This window comes from Lynx canadensis, chromosome D4 (genome assembly GCF_007474595.2).
Source record: "Lynx canadensis isolate LIC74 chromosome D4, mLynCan4.pri.v2, whole genome shotgun sequence".
In the NCBI taxonomy this organism is placed as follows: Eukaryota; Metazoa; Chordata; class Mammalia; order Carnivora; family Felidae; genus Lynx; species Lynx canadensis.
Window position 1 is genome coordinate 60,668,571 of NC_044315.2, and position 22,688 is coordinate 60,691,258.

The window sequence follows — 22,688 nt, forward strand, 5'->3', positions numbered from 1 at the left end:
TTTTCCCTCTGGTAGGGGAGGCAAGAAAGAAAACATCTCCTGACTACTCAGTTAGCCAAGAGCTTCCTAGGACCCATAAAATATGGCCTCTGATTTCCCTGATGGTGTCTGTGCTTCTCCCCTCACTGACACCATTCTGGCTACAGTGGCCTCCCTGCATTTCCCACACACTCCAGCTTCTTTGCCTGCTTGATAATTTTTTTATTAGACATCAGACCCCTCGTTGGGTGCTAGATATTTTTAAAATTCCTTTAAATGTTCTAAAGCTTTGTCTGGGACCTCATTAAGTTACTTGAAATGAGCTTGACCTTTCTGAGGCTTGCTTCTAAGCTTTGTCAGCTGGGACCAGAGCCACCGTTAGTCTAGGGCTGATTTTACCCCAACTGCTGAGACAGTAACCTTCTGAGGATCTCCCCGTGCGCTATGAAGGTTTCCCACCCTGGCTGGTGTAAACATGGATGGTTCCTGGCCCTGCATGAGCTCCGAGGATCCTTCTGCCTGTTCCTTTCTGCTCGTGCTTTCTCTAGTCTCAGGCGGTTCCCTCACTACATCAGCAGGTGCTGACAGTCCACAGCTGAAGACTTGAAGCAGCCCCTTGAAGCTCTGCCGCCCTCCCCTCTCATGTGGCTCTCTCCCTTCCGCTACTCTGCCTGCAAATTATAGCCTCCTTGGTTTCTCTTAATTCAAATTTTCAACTCTGTCTCCATTCACATTGTCAACCTGGTGGACTGCGGGGCTCTGTGTGGGCCGTCCTTCCTGTGCTGCCGCCTGGAAACCCTCCAGGCAGTAAGCTGGGCAATCCGAAGGCTCATGTCCTCTGTGTCCCTTCTCTCAGGAGTCACTCTCCTCTGCTGTCTGTAATCCAGTGTCAGAAAACTGTTGTCACACATGATTTCACCGGTTTGTTAGCTGCTTAAGGCAAGAGGGTAAATCCAGTTCCTGTTACTCCTCCGTCTTGGCCGGAAGCTCCCCCTACCCCAGTGCTCTAGACATTGTCAACCTAGACTTTCACCCTGGTGGTCCACCTGTCTGGATCACTTTCACCCCAGACATGGCATGGCTCACTCTTGTACCTCCTTCAAGTCTTTTCTCACATACCACCTTCCCAGTGAGGCTTCCTCTGGCCATCCTGTTTAAAACTTCCTGGGGAGCCCGGGTGGCCCAGTCAGTTCAGCGTCCAATTATTGGTTTTGGCTCAGGTCATGATCTCACAGTTTGTGAGTTCAAGTCCCTCACCGGGCTCTGTGCTGACAGTGCGGAGCCTGCTTGGGATCCTTTCTCTCCCTCTCTCTCTCTGCCCTTCACCCACTTGCGCTGCCTCTCTCTCAAAATAAATAAATAAACTTAAAAAAAAAAGCACATTTAAGCTTTTCCTTGCTCCCCCTCCATTGGTGCCATTTCTAATTCTCCTTCCCTTCCTGCATATTTCTTTCTTCTTCCTTCTTAAATAGCAACTGTTGCCTTCTAACATACTATATAATTTACTTATTCAATATGTCGATTATTGACTCTCTCCTTGTACTAGGTTGTAAATTCTTTGAAGGAAGGGCTTTCTGTTTGTTTGATTCACTGCTGTGTTCCTGGATTCCAATACAGTGCTTGGCCCATAGTAAGTTCTCAAAAATTAGTAGTTAAGTGGATAAAAGGTTGAGAAGATGATAGAAAGCCCATCCCTGCCAAAAGTGCAGCTATGAAGGTTGAGAATCCGATGTGTGTGTGGAAGACTAGCTAATATCCCTTCTGTATGAAGAGCAGCAGGAGGAGAAATACCTGGAAACACAGGTTATGGCTGGAGGTAAAGCTCCTAAAATGCCAGGCTCTATCCTATAGGCAGTGCGGAGCCATGGAAAGTTTTTAATGAGGAATAACATGCTCAACAATTATTTAGGAAGAATAATCTGGTAGGTGTAAAAAGTGAGAGCCAGAATAAATGAGAAGCAGAGGAGAGAGAGAAGAGAGGTGGTAGTTGGGAGTTCACAGAGTCGGCAGAGCTCAGCAGGTGGAGGGAAGAGTCGAAATGATACATGTATAGATTTTTCTGTAGAAACATGGCGGGTGTGAGAGTGCGAATTAGGTTCCAAAGGATTCCACTGAGGGAGGTGGGGAAGTAGACAAAGGTGTAAAAAAAAAAAAAAAAAAAAAAGGGCATTTGAAGTGGCTGCCATCAGGCCCAAAACCTGGACTCTACTTCCCACCTTGTGAACGTGGGCAGGCTACCCAGTCTCTTGAACTGGGTTTCCTCATCTATAAAATGGTACCAAGCATATCTCCTTCACAGGCAGGACCTGCCCCTGGGAAACTCGGTACTTCAGGTGCTTAGTAAAGGTTGGTTTCCATCTTGAAAACCTTTTCTCCTTCACTACTTCGGAGTCCCACGAGGCCTTAGAGATCAGAGAGCCCTTTCTCTGACCATGTCAGGCAACATCCCCATGATCTCACAGATGAACTGAGGCCCAGAGCTCAGCCCCAGCTGACATCCACTGACTGTCCAGTGGAGGTGGGGGGGGGGTCATCTGATAAGTCCCACTGCCTGTTACGGTCACTGCTCACAAAAGTTGGGGTGAGGAGTGTGAGCCCAAGGAGAAGACACCAAGCCGGGCATCTTCTCCACATCCTACTGCTGGGGGGAAATAGGACACGTTTCCATTATACTGAAGTTTAGAACCTCAGGATACTCTGTTCACAAGAGACTTTAATTCCCAAGACAGCTGTCTGGTAGCTAAGGTCATTAAATGTGGATTACTGAGGCAGCTCTTCATAAGCTAGTTGATAGAATTACTAGATTTGAGGATGAACAGAGAATTTTTTTGGTGCGTTTCGGAAAGTACCATAGAGCCTGTATACACTGCAGGGACCCTGCCAAATTACTAAAGGGGAATGATAGTGGTTATGTGGATTGAGTATCACTACTTACGGCCTACTAAAGATCCCGTGTGCCTGAGGGAGAATCTAGGTCACTGTTTTATCACATATGGTGGCCCTGTAAAAATATATACGTACGTGTTTATGTATGTATATGACACATACATATGCACATATAAAATTCTGCATTCTTGATGTTATTGCACCAAAAGTCTACTACAGCCACAATCTAGAGCTGATCTATCACAACAGGCATTCATTGTATGTGCCCTAAGGTTTCAAGCCTCAAGAGTTTTTCAAGCTGGCCTCTGGTCTATGTTAGGCAAGACCCTACGTAGTTGTTTCTACATACTCAAGATTAAATTACATGATATGCCCTCAGTTAACTGGAATCCAACTAGTGGGGATCCAACTCACTAGAGTTTGCCATTGAGGAGAAAGAAGTTCCTCCAGCCTCAGAAATTCGAGGCTCACACGAGAGCAGGACATGTTCAAGGCCTCTCTGCTGTCTACTTCCCCCTTTTCTCCGCTCCCTGCTCCATTTATTTCTAAGTGAGAATCAGGGTCCATCTAAGATATATGGGACAGAAAGGAGGAGAGCATTAATAATGGCTGAGAGCCTACAGGTGCCAGGAACTGAACCAGGTAGCAATGTGTCATCTAGTCCTCATGACAACCCTAGGAGCTGAGTGTTCATACATCCTATTGTACAGATGGTAAAAGTGAGTCCAAGGGCTTACTAGCTAAAGTCCCTTGACTAGTAAGGGCCAAGACTGGATTAAAGTCTAGGTCTTTTAAAGTTAATATTATTTTAATACTATTTTTTTTTTTAAATTTTTTTTTTTCAACGTTTATTTATTTTCGGGACAGAGAGAGACAGAGCATGAACAGGGGAGGGGCAGAGAGAGAGGGAGACACAGAATCCGAAGCAGGCTCCAGGCTCTGAGCCATCAGCCCAGAGCCCGACGCGGGGCTCGAACTCACTGAGCGCGAGATCGTGACCTGGCTGAAGTCGGACGCTTAACCGACTGCGCCACCCAGGCGCCCCTTTAATACTATTTTTAAGTCTTCCTTTTTTTTTTAATGGAGACCTAAAGTACTATATAATCACTGCAAAAAATTTGAAAAAGAGAAATAAGCAAAAAGAAAGAGTTCCATCCAGAGACACTCACTGGATAACATTTTGGAGTACATTCTTCTAGTCTTTATGTATTTAAAAGTTGGTTATCAAAATTGAGGATTAAAAAAAGTTTTTTTTTTTTAATTAAAAATACAGCTACCCTATGACTCAGCAATAGCACTAGTAGGAATTTACCCAAAGGATGCAGGAGTGCTGATACATAGGGGCACTTGTACCCCAATGTTTATAGCAGCGCTTTCAACAACAGTCAAATTATGGAAAGAGCCTAAATGTCCATCAATGGATGACTCGATAAAGAAGATGTGGTTTATATATACAATGGAATACTACTTGGCAATAAGAAAGAGTGAAATCTGGCCATTTGCAGCAACGTGGATGGAACTGGAGGGTATTATGCTAAGTGAAATAAGCCAGGCAGAGAAAGACAGATACCATATGTTTTCACTCATATGTGGATCTTGAGAAACTTAACAGAAGACCATGAGGGAGGGGAAGTGGAAAAAAAAAGTTACAGAGAGGGAGGGAGGCAAACCTTAAGAGACTCTTAAGGACTGAGAACAAACTAAGGGTAGATGGGGGGTGGGCAAGAGGGGAAAGTGGGTGATGGGCATTGAGGAGGGCACCTGTTGGGATGAGCACTGGGTGTTGTATGGAAACCAATTTGATAATAAATTATATTTAAAAAAAATTTTTTTTAAGTGAGGATCTACCATAAAAACCTTTATATATATTATATATGTAAACATTTATATACATAAATGTTTATATATATATGCTTATATATATAAATATATAAGTGGTACTAAGCACATCTCCTTCACAGGCAGGGCTTGCTCCCAGGAAACTCAATACTTTGGACACTTAGTAAATGTTAGTTTATATATATATATATATATATATATATATATATATATATATATATGTGTGTGTGTGTGTGTGTGTGTTTATATTTGAGAGAGAGAGAGAGAGACAGAGTGCAAGTGGGGGAGGGTCAGAGAGAGAGACACACAGAATCTGAAGCAGGCTTTAGGCTCTGAGATGTCAGCACAGAGCCCAACGTGGGGCTCGAACTCGCAAACCATGAGATTATTACCTGAGCTGAAACCAAGAGTAGGATGCTTAACTGATTGAGCCACCCAGGCACCCCTACCATAAAAGGTTACCTTTGTAACCTTCCCCTTTTACACTGAAGAATATATTGTGAACAATCTTCTATGTCATTAGTGCTCTATAACAACTACTTTTAACGGCTGCCCTTCCAACCCTCTAGCTGGCTCCTATTCATTCTTGAACCTCAGCTCAAAGTCATCTCCTTAGGAAAGGCTTTTCTGATCCCCAGCCTCTGTCAGGCCTCCATGCTATAAGTTCTCAACACACCCCATGGCTTTCTTTCAAAGCATTTTCCACAATGTATATTCAAATAGTTATTCACATGAGTATCTGTTTAGTGTCCATCTCTTCCCTGGTACAAGAAACAAATCTGCCTTGCTCAGCGCTGTATCTGTAGCATCCCCCTCCCCACGTCCTTCTGCTGTAGGTGGTAGTAAATATTTATAGAAGAAGTGAATGAGCAAAGGGAAACAGTCACTTCCCAGCAGTTGTGCCAGGTATTTATTCTCTGGTTTCATCACTGGTAATAATTCCATGGCCCAGAAGGGTGTTTTATTAGTTCTTGGACATACAGTTAATCTTTCCCCTATAAATATCTGATTTCTCCTGTTGTTCAAGCCAAAACATACATACATACATACATACACACATACATACATACACAAATAAAGTGATATATGCTGCCGCCATGATGGCGCCCATGAAAAAGCTTGTGGTGGAGGGGGTCGAAAAAGAAAGGAGCAAGTTCTGAGGTTTACCTTCGACTGCACCCACCCTGTACAAGAGGGGGTCATGGATGCTGCCAATTTTAAGCAGTTTCTTCAAGAGAGACTCCAAGTGAGTGGCCAAGCTGAGAGTCTCGGTGGAGGGGTTGTAACCATTGAAAGGAGTAAGAGCAAGATTACTGTAACTTCTGAGGTGCCCTCTTCCAAGAGGTGTTTGAAACATCTCGCCAAAAAACATCTGAAGAAGAATAATCTACATGATTGGTTGTGCAGAGTTGCTAATAGCAAAGAGAGTTACGAATTGCATCACTTCTGGATTAACCATGATGAGGAAGAGGAGAAAGATGAGGATTAAAATTCATTTATCCGGACATTTTGTATGAGTTCCTGAATAAGACTTGGGAACCAAAGATGAATAAATAAAATGATATTGATGAGTTATGGCTTTCTTCCTTCTACTGGGGATCCCTCAATCATACACGGCCCTTTACAGTTTGTAGTGCACCTTCCTTAATTCATCTGCAGAGCCACCCAGCAAGGGGCTCTTGATCACTGGTCTCATTTTGCAGAAGAGAATGAAAAGATTAGAGACCTCCCCAAGGTCACCACTGCTAAGATGTAGGGGACAGCATGCGAACCCAGGTCTGCGGACCCCATGTCCAGTGCTATTTCTGCCACACTGGGCTGCCTATCCCAGGAAGGTAAACAGCCACCCAAATGAGACAGTGTCACTTCAGTTTTGCCCCGCATTTTCAACCAAAGCTTTCAGAGTCATTTTTGCAACTGGAACATTTCTTAAAGGAAGAAAACTAGTTCATCACAGTAATCAAGTCTGTCATAGAGGATGTGTGATGATGTTTGAAAATATAATCCTATGAACATCAGAACTGACAACTCTGAAACATCTCTAGGCTAAATCTGCTAATAACGGTCTTTAGCATTCAGGTTGGCACTCACATCAGTTGGTGTGATATATTTCACAGCAGAAATGCCCTAACAAGGAACTTCCTCAAAGAGGAACTGTGTAGAGGACAGTTTTTAATGAGGCCCAATCCCTGAAAGGGTGAAATGTGAGTGGAGAATAATGGCATGAAATGAAACATGTATTTCCATGAGTCAGATGACAAGATGGGGTCTCACATCAGAAAATGCAGCAAACACTTTCTAGAGGTCAGGACTTGTACAGAAAAGGAGTCAAGACATCAGGGCCATCACCTCTGTAGATCCTCCCAGAGAAAATGTGCTTTGATTAGAATGAAGCAGACACATATGAATTGCAATTACCTCTTCTAGGCCTGCTGTTCACCCACTCATTCCTTCTCACCCACCTATCTTCCCACCGACTCACGCATTTATTCATCTTTGTTTAACCACTGACCTGCCCAACTATCCATCTACCCAGCCTTCCATCCACCTACCCACACACATCCATCCGTCCACTCACTCATCCATTCAACCTTCCAACTATCTACCCACCTGCCCTTCCCCCCACCCATTCACTCACTCATCCAACCAGCTAACTAGTCTTTCTTGGATATCTACTATGATAAAGCCCTTAGGAGATGTTGAAGAGGTGGGGGACAGGTGGTGACAAAAATATCTGATGTATTTGTTCATTGACCATCAGCTGAGACTCTAATATAGGTCAGACCGTGAGAACACTCATAGAGGTGAATCTTAGAAAGACCCCCCCCGCCAAGGAGTGGGTAGAAGAAGCCTCCATCATAAAACTAACCAAGTACTTGGAGTCAAGATGATGGCACAGTGGGGTTGAGTGCAAGATTCGACACACCGTGCTGACTGGGGTCCAGTGAGGGAGACAGGTTTCAACAGCCACCACCAGCAGCTTACCCAAATCAGCCGGGCTCTTGTCTGTTTAATGGACACCCATCCCCTGGCCAAACACCATTTTGTTTTATTACTAAAAGCACACAGAATGTGGTGAAGGGGCCTTAAACAGAAAGAACATTAATCCCATCACAGACATCTCATGTGCAAAAGTATAGTACCGTTGGCTGGCTTTGGTAACCAGGCAGACTGCCCAAGGAAACCACTGTTCTGTTGGTTTCTCTCTCTTTCTCTGCCTTTCCCTCTCTTTCTCTCTCTCTCTTTCTTTCCCACTCATTTATGATTAATTTCTTCACCTTGGAAGAGGACGACTAACGTGCCTTTTAAGAGACAGAGAAAGCAAGAAGAAACAACCATGATGTGTGGATCACCTCCGTGGTTTCTGCAGGATCCATGTACCATCTGTGCTCTTCTTGACGGAATATCTGCCTCTTCGAACTAAAAAAGAAACCTTATCTTGCTACCTCAAGTGCTAGTTATATTTTTATCGTGCACATTAAAATCAAACACAGCTATTAAAATAAAGAGTGTGGGTCTGGGTCCCAGCTAAGACTGTCCCTACCCCACCTCTGGGGCGCTGTCAAGGGACCTGCCACCTTGGCTGCTATCCTTGGGCCCTGCCTGGGGGCCCCGACCGGGGTGAGCCGACCTAAGGCCCCAGGCCAGCTGCCCCGTTCAAGGCTTTGCTTCATTTTTGTTACTGCAGAAATGTGCTTGCTTATTTTTTCATCAACAAGGAGGGTTAACGGAGGAGTCTTCCAAGGAACAAGTTTAAAAGAAAAAAAAAAGTAATGTTAAATGTAATTTTAACGTTAATGTAAATGTTAACTGAGGGACAATGATATTGAGCTTATATGTAAGATCTCTTTTGAAAAACAAGTTTGAAAACCAGTGGAATAGCTTGATAAAGCTAGACACATGATGACGATGAACACCCGTAAATCACATATTTAGGGGTGGGTGTGTGTGTGTGTGTGTGTATGCTTAATTGACTGAGCCGCTCAGGTGCCCCCGCCTGTGTGTGTGTGTGTGTGTGTGTGTGTGTGTGTGTATGAACATGTGAGTCCACCTGAGTGCGTTTGCTTGGGTGCATATGAATGTGAGAATGTGAATTCCCAAAGATGGTAAGAGCTGCAAGAAGGCTCTGGAGCAGTGCCATTGGGACCCACCAACCCCTGTACCTCCTGCAAAATTAATCACAGGTGTTGGAGGCAGCTGGTGTCCAAACGTACCCTTCCGTAGCATCCTCGTGATAATTTAGCACCCATCGTGTCCAGCACCCTACACGCATAAACCTCTGTCATCCCCACAAGCCCCTACAGTAGGCCCTATTATTTCCTGTAGGGTAGTCTGAGGGGGCTCTGCTCAGCGCTCCTCTTTATGGTTGAAGCATCGTCCTCCAGTTCCCAGGAATACTGGCGACTGAGGGTCCCAGCTGGGTCTCAGAGCCTATTTACAGGAAGCCCTACGTAAGGCACTGTCCCCATTTTACAGACAAACTGAGGTGCAAAGAGATTAAGTTCTTGCCCAGGTTTACCTGACTAGCAAGTGAAACCAAGATGTGAACTTAGGAAGTCTGTTTCCAGAGTCCGTGGTCCTAAGCATTTTACACTATTGCCTCTTAAGAAGGCAAAGGTGGGCATGCCCCCGACCCCCACCAACCCTGTCCCTCCCACACCCCCTTTCACAATTTACAGTGCCCTGACCAGATTCCAGGCCTAGCAACTGAGTAATTTGCCAATTACTGTTTAAACAAGAGTTCTAGAAGGCTTCTATTCCATTGAGAAAGAAAAGGGGTGGGGAGGGTGTTGCAATTCCACGAGAAAATGGATCTTCCCAGCTGCCTCCGCCCCCTGACACAGGGCTAGCCTCACTCGGTGTCACATCCGAGTGTGTGTGAGTCTCCTCTGCTTCATGAGCGCACACAAGGGGAGCCGGCATCCATCAGTGTTTAAAGCTGTGTGTCTTGTCAGCTGAAGTTTATGTCAGCTGCCCTCTCCTGACGGCAGAAGGCTTCCCTCCTCCTTAGCAAGTGCACAGGCTAACATACCTTGACACACACTGAGGGGGTATTCTGGCTTCATGCGGTGAGAAATGCATGTGGTACGTTACGGGGCTCTTCACGTATGGTTTTCGCACAGGATCTGGGTCTATCTTTACCGGAGTATTTTCTCAACAGTGGGGATCGCTAATATTCAACTGTATTGTTTACTTTAAAAATGTTGCTTGCTATATTCTCAACATTTTAAAATGTACATTCTTTTTTTCAAAGGTCTATTTATTTATTTTGAGAGAAAGGGAGAGAGTGTATGCCCATGAGTAAGGGAAGGGCAGAGAGAGAGAGAGAGAGACTGAGAGAGAGAGAGAGAGAGAGAGAGAGAATACCAAGCAGGCTCTTTGCTATCAGTGCCATGAGATTATGATCTGAGCCAAAACCAAGAGTCAGACGCCTAACTGGCTAGCCACCCAGGCGCCCCTAAGACGTACATTCTTTTTCTTTTAATGTTTACTTATTTTTGAGAGAGAATGAGAGAGGCAGAGAGAGAGGGAGGCACAGAATCTGAAGCGGGTTCCAGGCTCTGAGCGGTCAGCCCAGAACCCGACTGGGGCTCGAACCCCACTCAAACCGTGGGATCATGACCTGAGCCGAAGTAGGATGCTTAACTGACTGAGCCACCCAGGTGCCCCTAAAATTGTACATTTTCAAGTTTCTGTGTGAAACTTTTGCTCAGCTAATTGCTATTTAGTTAGCAGTAGCTTGCCAATACCATATAAATTTCTCTCTAAACTTAGTTACCGAACTACTTATATAGTTCTTTACAATTTTCAATATAAATAATAAACAAATAAAATCAGTTTTATCATAATAAATAATAGCTTTAAAATGATGGCACCTAATGGGGAGTTAGTGTTCGATAGGTACAGAGCTGCAGTCCGGGAAGATGAGGAGTTCTGGAGACGGAAGGCGGTGACAGTTTGCACAATGCTGTGAATATGGTTCATATCACAGAACACTGCACTTACAAATGATTAAAATGGTAAATTTACGTATATTTTATCACCATAAAAAAAGAAAGATGGGGCTAAAATGACAGAGAACCGCTGCTGCAGAAAAAGCTTTATAACGTGAGGGACCAAAGCAAATAGTTGTAAAAGAATAAAAAAAAAAAAAAAAAGATCACAGCTGAGGGTGAAGTGTGGTGCTTGAGCTGGGCCTGTCTGAATGAAGTTACGGGTGACTTTGATTTTCTTTTTGGCGCTTGTCTGTACCATTTACATTTTCTTTCTGATCACATATTATTTTTGTAATCTGAAAAGGACACGTGTATGTTATTTTTAAATACGGGAATGAGAAGAAGGAGCACGGGGTTGTAAATACCCCCACTCCTCCAGTCAGGAAAGAAGTGAGTTAAATGTAAGGAGCTGCTTCCAGGACTGGCTGGTCAAACCAAGAGGCGCAGAACTTTCTCCCTGGGGGCGTGGGGGGGTGGGGAGGGGTAGAAGCTGGGTGGCAGGGGCGCTGCCCCCTAGAGATGAGGAGCCAGGGTCCTGGCTTCAGCCTTGCATTTTACTAGGGCCCCGCATTCCTCACCTGGAGGAGTGGGTCGTGAGAAATGCCGGTCTCCCTGCTTCCTTTCATCTCTGTCCTTCTCTGGCTGGGACCCCTTTGCCCCCTAATGGAAGATAGCTTGTATGGGTGTAGAATAATGGCTAACCGTGAATGTTGGCCTGTGTCCTGTGTCCCACCCCGGGTAAATCATTTAACCTCTGAGTTTTCTCACCTGCCAAACGCTGGTAACAGCAGTCTCCATCCTGTGGGGCTGCATTAGTTTGCTAGGACTGCCGTAACAAAATATCACAGACGGGGCAGCTTAAACAATCAAAATTTAACGGCTCGAGGTTCTGGAGGCTAAAAGGCCAAGATCAAAGTAGCGGCAGGGCTGGTTCCTTCTGGGGGCTGTGGGGGAGAGTCAGTTCCATAACCTCTCTCTCCCACCTGCTGGCGTTTTGCTGGTGATCACTGGTGTCCTCAGCCTGTAGAAGCATCACCCGCTGTCTGCCTCCTTCTGCATGTGGTGGTCTCCCTGTGTGCATGTCGGTCCCCCATTTTCCCCTTTTCATGAGGACACTAGTCGTATGGGATCATGCCACTCCAGTAGGACCTCGTCTTAACTAATTACATCTAAATGACCCTATTTCCAAATAAGGTCGCATTCTGAGGTGCTCTGGGTGAGGAGTTCAAATACGGAGTTTTCGAGAGACACAATTCAAATGAGATAATGCATTTAAGAGCTTAGCATAGCACCCGGCATATAGGGAGCGTTCAAAACTACAGCCATTCCTATTATCATGACATTTATCATTATAGTAATTGTCCCTGTGATCACCTTGTCACTGGCTCCTTCTTTTATCTGTTTCTCACAGAGACCTGGACAGCGTCTGTGCACAGGGCTTCCGTTGAAGCTCTCGTAAGATGGTACACTCCCCCACACTGCTTTTTCATAAGGAAATAGCTATTTTTTCCCTGACTTGAGGAAGTCAAACCTGCAAGCTTTGGAAGGCTAGGCATCAATTGAAACAAATTGCTAAACCACATTATTTTGATCTTTCAAATTTATCTGACAGCAGAAGGAGTAGGTTTCTTTCCTGTGCTGTACGTTATCTGCAGTCATTTGTAATTGTGTTTAAAGAAACAGGGGGAGGGCAGCCAAGCGGTGTTTAGGAACACAAGATTTGGAGACACCTGCATTTAGAATCAGAGGACCTAGGATGTGGTTCTGAGCTAGGCTCGCTGTGAACACCGTGGGAGCCCTGCAGAGCCTCTCTGCCGCGCTGAGCTACAATTTCCTCATGCATTCAATCAACAAACGCGTTTTAAGGACTAAGAGCCTGTACTATACAAGGCACCAGAAGTACAGAGAGAATTTTGGGCCCCAGTCCCAGGCAAGGGGCTCACAGGCTCCCCGTCCACTGGGAAGGAGCAGATGGACACATGAATAACCCAGTGCAGGAGGGGAGCCCGTGACGTCCTCCACTGTTAACCTGGGGAGAGTGGTTCCTGCTCCTCTCCCACGCACCTCACAAGGTTGTTAGGACGGCGAATTCCTTGGGAACAAACCTTCCATATTATTCCTCCTGCCCGGCCCAGCTCTGGCTTATAGGAGGTGCTGGGAATGCTGGCTGAATTAACGGAACACCTAAATGGTGAAGAACATGGGCTTCTGAGCCAGCCATATTCGGCAGCTTTGAATAAACTCTTGTCACTTGCTACCTGTAGGACGCCGGGTACAGCATTTATCTTTGCTCAACCTGTTTTTAAAAAAATCTATGACATGGTCATTAATGATCTAAATCCCTCATTCATTAAACAATTATTTATCAGGCACCTACTATGTCCCAGGCACCCAGCTCTAAGTCTTAAAGGTGGCACGATCTGTGGGGGTTACTGTTGAGAGGCAGAATGAGGGGGTGGGAGCTGCGATTTTAAATAGGGTGTCGAGGAGGCGTCACTGACAAGGTGACACGTGGGCAGAGATGGGACATAGGTGAGAGAGCTGGATGCAGCTCACTGGGAGGAGGCTTTGGGACACTTGCAGTTACCCATCCCCCACCCGGTGGCTCTTCTGAGCATCACATTCAATAATGTGGGTACGGTACTTAGGATGCTGCCTGCAAAGCAGTAGGAGCTCATTAATTAATAGCTATTATTAGCATAATGTTAATAAATGTAATTGCACGGAGAAGCGAAGGAGATAGAGACTATGAGTGTACTCTGTGCACAGGGCAGTCACACACTGGTTATTATTATTATTATTACTGTAGTTGTTTATTACTGAGCCATGCTCCTGACCATCAGCGACCTGCCCTCCCGCCTCAGGCCCTAGGACTTGAGCTCCGGAGAGATGCCGATGGGAGAGACTGGGGAGGGGGGGTAGAGGGTGGGTTTCTCTCCTGCCTCAGGAAGGACGCAGTAGGGGCCCCCAGCCCAGCCCAACAATACATGCCGGGGAGATTTCCCCGACGTGTGTGCAACGGTGATGCCAGCCATCACGGCAAGAATTTGGGGATCACTATTAGCAGATACAACAACTATAGATTCTGTTAATACTTCGCCTGTCAGTTCTGATTATTTATTGGGCCGAAAAAGCCTTTTTAGTTTGCAGAAGCCCGGAAGGCAGCAGAGTGGGAGAGTGTGACTCAATTTCTCAATCATGTGTGGATTCCACCCAACAAAGTGAACTCAAGTTTAGCAGTGGTTAAGAGCATCTACAGGTGTAAAGTGTTAGGTGCAGAGTGTGGCACCCGCGGCATGAAAAGCTGTGCTCCCTGCAAACATGGGAGCTGCTAATTCCTCCCAGGAGGCAAGTACGGCTCTTCCACAGGCTGACTGCAACAGGCAGGGGCAGGAGCCAAAAAATAAGGGAGAAGAGTCCAGAACCCTCTACCGGGTGTGAGGGAGGCGACGGGGGAGGGTGGCTGCTAAACTTAATGCCGAGATGACAATTAGGTTACAGTAAAAATTCCATGTTGAAAATGCTTCAATTTCTCATAAGGATACATGGGTGTCTTCATCTGCTCCAGAAGCAGAGCCCGGGACAGGGAATCGTGTGCAAGTGGGTTTTTAAAGACGTGTGCTCAGGAGGAACTTGTGAGGGAGACAGGAGGCAGAATAGGCCAAGCTGGGTGGTTTCAGGTGAGGGCCAGCCTCAGCCTAATCCTGCAGGGAATTGCGGAATGTGAATGGCACTAGTGTGGCTCCATCACACTGGCCAGTCGTGGCTGCAGGCCGCTCGGCTAGGGTGTGAGTCACCTTACAGGCTGGGAGGCTCCAATCGCCTGAGGTGTGAACCATCAGCAGGGACACCTGCACAGCTGGGGGCTGGGCAGACCTGGCCACAGCCCTAAAAGAGATCCCAGGAGATCTGGTTGGAACACCAACAGCATTTGCTGTAGTTTTCGTGTGTAATGCTGAGTGGTAGTTCCTGGGGTCATGGGAGTTTGAGCCAGACTAAAGGGAGGAACAGAAAGGCAGAGGGGTCTGTGAGCAAAAGCTTTCTGCCTTTAAGGTGTCAAATCCCCCGAGTGAATGGCAGCAGGTAGAAAGCTTGAAATTGTTCTTGCTTACAGAGTTTACCCCACTCTGCTTTGATATTAAACCACTACAATCTTAATACAAGTTAATTGGTTTGTTTATTATTGAGATAATTAAGTGAGATAGTATAGGTGAAACAGACTGGCACTTAGTAGGTACAGAACGATTGTTTTGCTGGACTTGATTCTGAATATTGCTTGAATAGAGCCACATAAACTTTGTTCTTTGAAAAGTCACCATCGTGATATCAATAGTAATAATAAGAGTAATAATGATGATGCAGTTTGGGGGAGCTAAACACCATCATTACTTACCATATCAACTCTATGAAGTAGCTTCTATTTCCCTCCACAGATGAGGAAACTGAGTTATAGAGAGGTAACTAATTTCCCTGAGGTCACACAGTTCTAAGTCATGGACTGTGATCTTTTGTCTGACTTTACAAATTTGCATTTCCTGTTGTAGTTCATCACTGCCATGCCCCAGGCAATGATTCATTTTATCTGAGTTTAAGGGGTGGGCCTGTTAAGTTTATGTATAGTGTAATTCTCCCAGAACGCCCAGACTCTGGGATGGGGTGGAGACAGGTGGGGTGCAGAGGAAGTTCTGGGAGGGTTGGCTGTTGCTCCTGGAAACAACCAAGAAAGGCTCATGAAAGGAAGGCCTTAAATAGGAAAGCCTGAGTGGCCTTGGGAGCTAGCATGCTGAGGTCACTGGGACAAGCCCCATTTTTTAGGACGCGCAGCAGACACATCACAGCGGGACTGCTGCAGAGCTTCTGACAAGCTCCTACTGATAGCCTCGAGTACAAAATCGAGAAACAGGCAGAATCATGATAATCCAGGGGATGGAGTCATGACTGGTGGAATGACCAGTCCCAGAAGAGGGCAAATCCTGGATTGGTAGAGTTTTCTCTACTTCTGGATGGGCTTTCTAGTGCTCTGTTTCTTAACTCATTCAAATTCAACAACCTTAAATGATGATACCACATTTAAATCACAAATGGGTGGCTGGTGCAAAGCCTCTAGGTTAACTTGTCTTAGAGAGTAAAACCAGGAGTCCAAAAGATCAGACGGCAGGAGAGATGGGCCAATTCTAGATGATGATGTTTAATTTGTGTGTGTGTGTGTGTGTGTGTGTGTGTGTGTGTGTCTGGTATGAAGTTTCCTATCCCGGTGAAAAATCGACTGCACAACTTCAGCACCACAGTAGGGCGAGGCAGCAGTGTGTGTGACAGAAAGAGCCCACACTCCCCCAGGACGAGGATCTCACTGATTTCCCCTAACTACCTGTTCCAAGTACCTGCAGTCACTGAATTCCAACCAATCTGAGTGTACTCTATAATGCCCTCTTCTCAGGTAGAATGTTGGCAGGGGGAGCACAGGGGCAGTATTTGAGTCTTAGTGGAGATAATTTTATTTCACAAGTCTTGCATAAAGACTTGAAGTTTAAGGGACACACCAGCAAAGGCTGGATTCCTGTTCACCAGCAACAAAAGCAAATCTATCAATAAACTCTGCAAATCGCCATCTGCTGCTCTTCAGCACCTCCTTCGTGAGATCAATTAGAGATAATAGCCATTAGAGGTGACATGCCTGAACCTGAGGCTGCCCATCTCTTCCCAACAGATGTTATGCCCAGACCTGCAGCTGGTTGAGAGAGGCTGAGCAGAGGATGAAGAATGGGGCCATTATTGGAGGAACTCTGGATTGTTTCTACATTAGGGCCTTCCACGGGGAGTGAGGAGGCAATCACAGGAAATTGTTTAGAAAGAATGGGCCCTCTTCTCAAAATCAAAGACATTCCCCCCAGGAGCTTCTTTCAATTTCTCTACGTCCAAATGCTCTTGGAAGCCTCATAGTCCCCATGCAAACCTGGGGTGTATACCCTCAGTAACTTTCCAGGAAAAGTTGTACATGTACTGTATTTTCATAACAGGGTATAATGAGGTTACATTAATTTAGCCTCCATCCTAGGCACTACAAAGTAAATACAGTGTCATTTTCAGAGACAAATCAGAAAAACATTTACTACAGGGGGTCTACTGCTCATTAGAGCCATCATATCTTACTGTGATGTGCCCAAAGGATTTGTCCATTTGAGATCTGGTATGTCATCCTTGTTTTAAAAGACTGGAAACTGTAAAGAATTAAAAAGTGATCACCCAAAGCAAATTAAGGCTTTGGTTATTACCTGAATACTTAGCACATGTTACCAAGCGTGGTTTTTTCTTTTTTAAAGTTTATTTCTTTATTTTGAGAGAGAGAAAGTGCAAGTGGGGAAGGGAAGAGAGAGAGAGGGAGAGAGAGAGAATTCCAAACAGGCTCCACTCCACATTGCCAATGCAGAGCCCGATTCAGGGTTAAACCCACAAACCATGAGATCATGACCTAAGCTGAAGTCGGATGCTTAACTGACTGAGCCACCCAGGCCCTCCCCCAAGCATGTTTTGAAGGGTTATGGATATGAGCTGGTTAATGAATTTAGTGCATCTTTGGTAGAAAAACCTAATTAGAGGAGTTGTTAAGTCACAACATATCACCATCAGAGCTGGGCATAGAGGAGCCTGGCATTGTATCCTCACTACCCAACACATGGCACAGGGTGAGAGCGCATGGCATGGGTGCCTTGCAATTATCCACACGTGGAATTTCACTTACTGAACTGCAGGAAGACCGAGGACAGCTTCCTGGTCTTTACTGCCGTAAGCAGAATGGACTCCTGCCTCCAAGGGCCTTGGGCAGACCTTGGATAGTGACCAGCAATTTATTCATCTACTTGTCTATATACCCCACTGGGCAGGGAGTTTTTGAGGGACAGACCACACATTATTCCTTTCTATGCTTCCAGCTCCCAGCCCAGGGGCTACTAAAGGAATGAGTAAATGTAGGAACAAATACATCTCTGACAGATTTAAAATACCCTAAGCAATTCTCAGCATTACTATTTGACAATCACTGGGACTTCTTGTTAATAATGTGAACTCCTTGGCCCTACCACAAAGCCATTGGATCAGAAGTTGTGGGTGGGGCTGGGAAATCTGAATTTTTAACGAAGCTCCATGGGGGATTGTCATACATACAGAAGTTTAGGAATGTTGCCCTAGACCAAACCTGCTGAGTTGGGATTCTCAGAACGCTCTGGGCTTTTGATACCTTGAACGGCCAAGGCTAGCCTGAATTTCTGTCCAGGCAGAAGAGGGGTTTCCATGTGGGGAAGCATTCTGAGATCTGCAGGCCATAGAAAGGTAAGAGGCAATAACAGGGCCAAAAATCGGATCAGTGCCCTCGGAATCAGAGGCAGGCAGGACCTCCACCAGGCTATCGGTGTGCAGGTGGGGACACGGAATCCTATTTTCCAGGGTTCCCCAAGAAGGGTGGTGGGGAGGAGAGCTCCTGAGAAGACGAAACAAAGCTGGACCCCAAGCTAAAGCCAGAGTCCTGATCTAGGATTCATGGAAGAAGTCTGTGCTTTAACACACCAACAAGGAACCACAGGCCTGGCTCCCAGACGAGAGTGTGCACACTGCATCAATTGAAATTGAGTCACGGATATAATTAATTTAATGTGTTTAAATGATTTTCCGTACAGTAAACATGCTGAATGAGGGTGACCCAGAATAAAGTGCTTGCCTGAGAGTGGAAAAATGGACACCATGTGTGCTCTATAATGAAAACTCTTGAGCAAATAGAAAATGCTTCAATTTATTTCCACCTCCCATTCCTTTCCTTTCTAACTCTTTGTTTATGGCTGAACTTGGCCTTCTGTGGTCTCCTCGGACCGCAGAGACACTTTTTCTTTTGTCAGAAGGTGTCCTTTCTTCAGAAGGTGTCCTTTCTTCTCTGATCAGAAGACAATTTTAATGAAACCTGTCTACAGCCCAGTGAGAAGCACATACTAATATGTGACAAAAGGGATTGGGAGGAAGGGGGAAAAAAAAGGCCAGAACCGTTTCACGACTCAATCCCTTTCTCAAGTAAAGGGGGACGTGCATGATGACAAGGGAGGTGCCACCAGGTGTGGCTGGGACAACGCCATCTGAGCAACCATCCTGGCTCTGCCAAGCTATCCCTCCATGTGACTTTGAAAGCTCCCTCTCTGGAATTCAAATACTCATCTACAACATGAGGGGGTTGAATTCGAGGATTTTAAAGAGCGCTGCCTGTCCAAGGGGCACCTGAGTGGCTCAGTCGGTTGAGCACCCAACTCTCGATTTCGGCTCAGGTCATGATCTCACGGTTTGTGAGATTGAGCCCCGCATCAGGCTCCACGCTATGTGTGGAGCCTGCTTGGGATTCTCTCTTTCTCTCTTTGCCCCTGCCCTCTCTAAAATTAAGAGAAAAAAAAAAAGATAAAATAAGAATGCTTTCAGTCCTGATATCCACTGAGTTACGAATCACAAACTGGAGCAGGCATAAATATGTGTTGAGGAATTTCTCATTAAAAAGAACCTCATTTTCAAACCGTTTCAAGTGTTCAGATAGTCTTACCGAATTGCTCATTAAGCAGGGATTATGTATTGTTTGGCTCCAATGAAAGGGAGCACTTGGAAATAGTTATAAATGATCTCCCACTGAGATACATCACGCATCTGGTCAAAACGCCAAGTTCCAGGATGAGGAGGGGCGCAGAATGCTTTCTAGATCCTGTAGCTCTCTATCCAGCCGGTTCGGCTAGAGAGACTATGGATTCCCTCTATTACATAAGAAACAAATGGTGGCAGGATGATCTGAAGCAGTGGGCCCACATTTTGTGACAGCCTTGCCACCGTGGTGGGAACAGGTGAGTCCCACCCTCTCTAAGGCTCAGTCTGCGTTTCCACCAGCAGAGGGAGGACCTCTGGGGTGGGGCCATTCTGTGGGAGTGGGGATGGCTCAGGGGCTTCGAGAAGGGAGGCTGAACAGGCAGGGCCCTGGGCTCCTTCTCCTTTCAACTGAAGTGCTTCTCTCCAATCTGTATTACATACCAGCACCACGTAAGACTGATTGTGCAAGAGGTTCTAAGGATGAAAACATTTTTTTTTGAAACCAAATCTTTGAAAGCTGTTCAAGCTTAACGTCTGATGCACTATAAACACAGGCGCTGCCCATAGTTATTCAGAGCCCTTACTCTGAACTGTGGGAGCAGAGGCCAACGGCTGTCAGGTCAAGGGTGGCTCTACTCCGGAATCCTCCTTTTCAGCAAGTCTCAGCAGCTGCCCACCGCCCAGAGCAGCGGCGCTCAAACTCCAGCACCGTTAGCGTCACTGCGGGGTCTGTTAAACCGCAGCGGCCGGGCCCCTACCCGAGACTCTGGTTCAGCAGGTCCAGGGTTGGGCTCAAGAATGTGCATTTCCAACCAGCTCCTAGGGGACACGAGTGCTGCTGGCCAAGATGCACTTTGACAATCACTGGAGTATAAGATAAAGGCCAGCGTCCTTAGCTTGTTCCTTCAGAAGTGCCCCAACTTACCTTCCCAGCCTCGTCCTCCTTTCCAATTATCCCAACAAAGTGATTGTCCCTGCACACACTCACACATATCTCCCTCGTTCATACGCTCCATCTGGCCAGACTGTCAGCCCCCTCTCTCTGCATGTCTAAGGCGTGGCACCGAAGGTACCTCCTCCAAAATGTTCCATGAAGTTTTCATCGACGGTCACAGAAACCCCTCTGGGTTCATATAGTTTGTCCCATGATGCTGAGCCCTTTTAATTCATATTATCATCTGTGTCCAGCTCTCGCCCCTGCATTTGGACCGCGGGCTCCAGGACAGAGAGCCCATCTTATTTACCTCAGCATTCACACCATTGTCTACACCCTCAGCACCTGCACAGGCCCTGCCTACCAGACCAACAGGCAGCAAGCCCAAGAACACACACAAAGGAATATGAACATTTAAGAAATATACCAATCAGCTCATCTTGTCCACTCTTCTTAATATCCCAAGATAGAGACGGATTCTCTAAATGGCTCTTTAAATTAGAACACAAGATAGGATTTTAGCCATTTAAATCTATTCTTTAGGCAAATTTTCCTTCTTTTCTGAGAGCAGAGTCAGTGACAAATACATCATCATGAGGCATTAACTAAGTGCCACTTACGGCCATCACCAGAAGGTAGCGTAATGCAGCAGTTAAGAGCTAGACCTAGGTTCAAATCCCAGCTCTACCTCTGATTAGCTGTAGAGCTTAAGTGTTCTGAGCTCCAGCCTCCTCACCTTTAATTGGGATAACAACAGCATCTACCTCCTCTGGATGGAATATAGATGCAACGGGCTCATTATTAACACTAACAATTCTAGCATTTACTGAGAGCCTACCATGTGCCTAGCATTAGGCATACATTTATTATTGCATCTAACCTACACGAAGTGCTTAGCAAAGTAGTACATAATAAGCATTAAAGAAATGTTAGCAATTATTATCATTGCTTATTTTCACAACTTCTATGCAAGACATAAATTATTATCCCCATCTTCCAGATGAGAAACTTGAGGCTCAGAGCAAGTAGCCTGCTTAACAAATACTAGCAGATTTTACTTTGTAATGGTTCATCTTTTTACCTACCTCGTGAGGTAAGTATTATTTCTATTTTGGAAATGAAAGCTCTATGGTTTGGAGCAGGTAACTTGAAAGACCCAGGATTTGAACCTGACTTTGGGTCTGGAGCTCTTGCGGTCCCCAGCCCCCACCTGGTGAATTGCAACTGCTCTGCTTGCAGTCAACTCACTATGCCCTTTGTAATCCACGAAATACAGAGAAGCATTTTCCCAGCGTGTCAGAGAGCGTCACCAAGCCTGTCCCTCATTTTAGCAGCCCTGCAATCCTACGACCCACAAGAAGTTGTTTATGTGATCAGAGAAAATGGACCTCCTATCCAAGGGCATGCGACGCAGCAGCCCCGCTCGCCTCGTACATCTCCAAGCGGCACCAAGGAAAGCAGAGTCTGGAGTGTGGGACTGACCGTGACCCCGAAGAAGTTGGTCTCATTCATGGCGTTGAGGATGATTCTGCCCAGTGTGTGGTCTGTGTAGTTGAAATCCTGGATCCGCTGGTGCCGGCTGCTGGCATGCAGCGTCTCCATGGCCCTCTGCAGCGTCTTGGCGATGACCCAGATGCCGTCGTAGGCGTACCCGTGGAACTTGCTGGGCCCCACGCCTGACCGCTTGTTGTTGTACTCTCTCTCATACTGCTGTGGAGTCTGTAAAAAACAGGGAGGCAGGGGGGATGCCAGGTTACAGCCGGCAGGGACATTAGACACGTGGTGTCGAGAGCCGACACTCTCCAATGCTCACTGTGAGCCAGGTGCGGTGCCAGGCTCTTTATGTGCATTATCTCATGAAATCCCCACAATGACCTCATACAGCATATGAGTTATGGGAAGTGGACTTGTCCGGGACCACACGGCTAGTGAGTGGCAAGGCTGAGACTTGAACCCTGGCTGTCTAGCAAGGATAGGGTGAAGAAACAGCACACCCACACCAGACCTCCCTGTGATGTTTGGAGGGCCGAGCGTTAGTACCGGTGCAGGACCACATTCCATATGTCTAAATATTTAAGTTACAGACAAGCAAATAAACTGTCCAATAAAATAGTTTCTATCTCCCCATAATAAATATACCTTCCTAATGATATGGAAGGCCAAGTTTGAATTCAGAATTCTAGGGCTCCTCAGAGCTTCAGGCTGGATACAGGGGAAGCTGGCTTTGCTCTGGGGCCCATCCCTATAGCCAAGCCCAGCTTGGTCCATACCTTCTCCCCTTCAGGCATCAGAGCCTCCTGACCTCCCTGGAAATGCAACCCAACCTCAAGAGGGCTGACCCGGGCCAGAGGCTTCCTGGCCCTGGAAGGGACTCCAGCTGTTTGGGCAGGGAATTCAGAGCAGAGGAGGTGGTGTCAGAGGAAGGGGGTGTAGGTCTGCGGCGGAGAAGG

At 46.2% G+C, this 22,688-nt stretch overlaps 2 protein-coding genes across 2 annotated transcripts in view; one reads left to right on the forward strand and one right to left on the reverse strand.

Moving 5' to 3' along the window:
* Positions 1-22,688, reverse strand: part of GABBR2 (gamma-aminobutyric acid type B receptor subunit 2) — a 347,346-nt gene that overhangs the window by 115,571 nt on the left and 209,087 nt on the right. The window contains exon 7 of the mRNA XM_030293915.1: positions 21,721-21,957. Within this exon, the coding sequence (XP_030149775.1) occupies positions 21,721-21,957 (237 nt within the window). The remainder of the gene's footprint in view (positions 1-21,720; positions 21,958-22,688) is intronic.
* Positions 5,805-6,235, forward strand: LOC115499754 (60S ribosomal protein L22-like). The gene is given in 2 exon segments (XM_030293916.1): positions 5,805-5,834; positions 5,837-6,235. Coding segments are annotated over 2 exon segments (387 nt in total). The 3' UTR covers positions 6,194-6,235.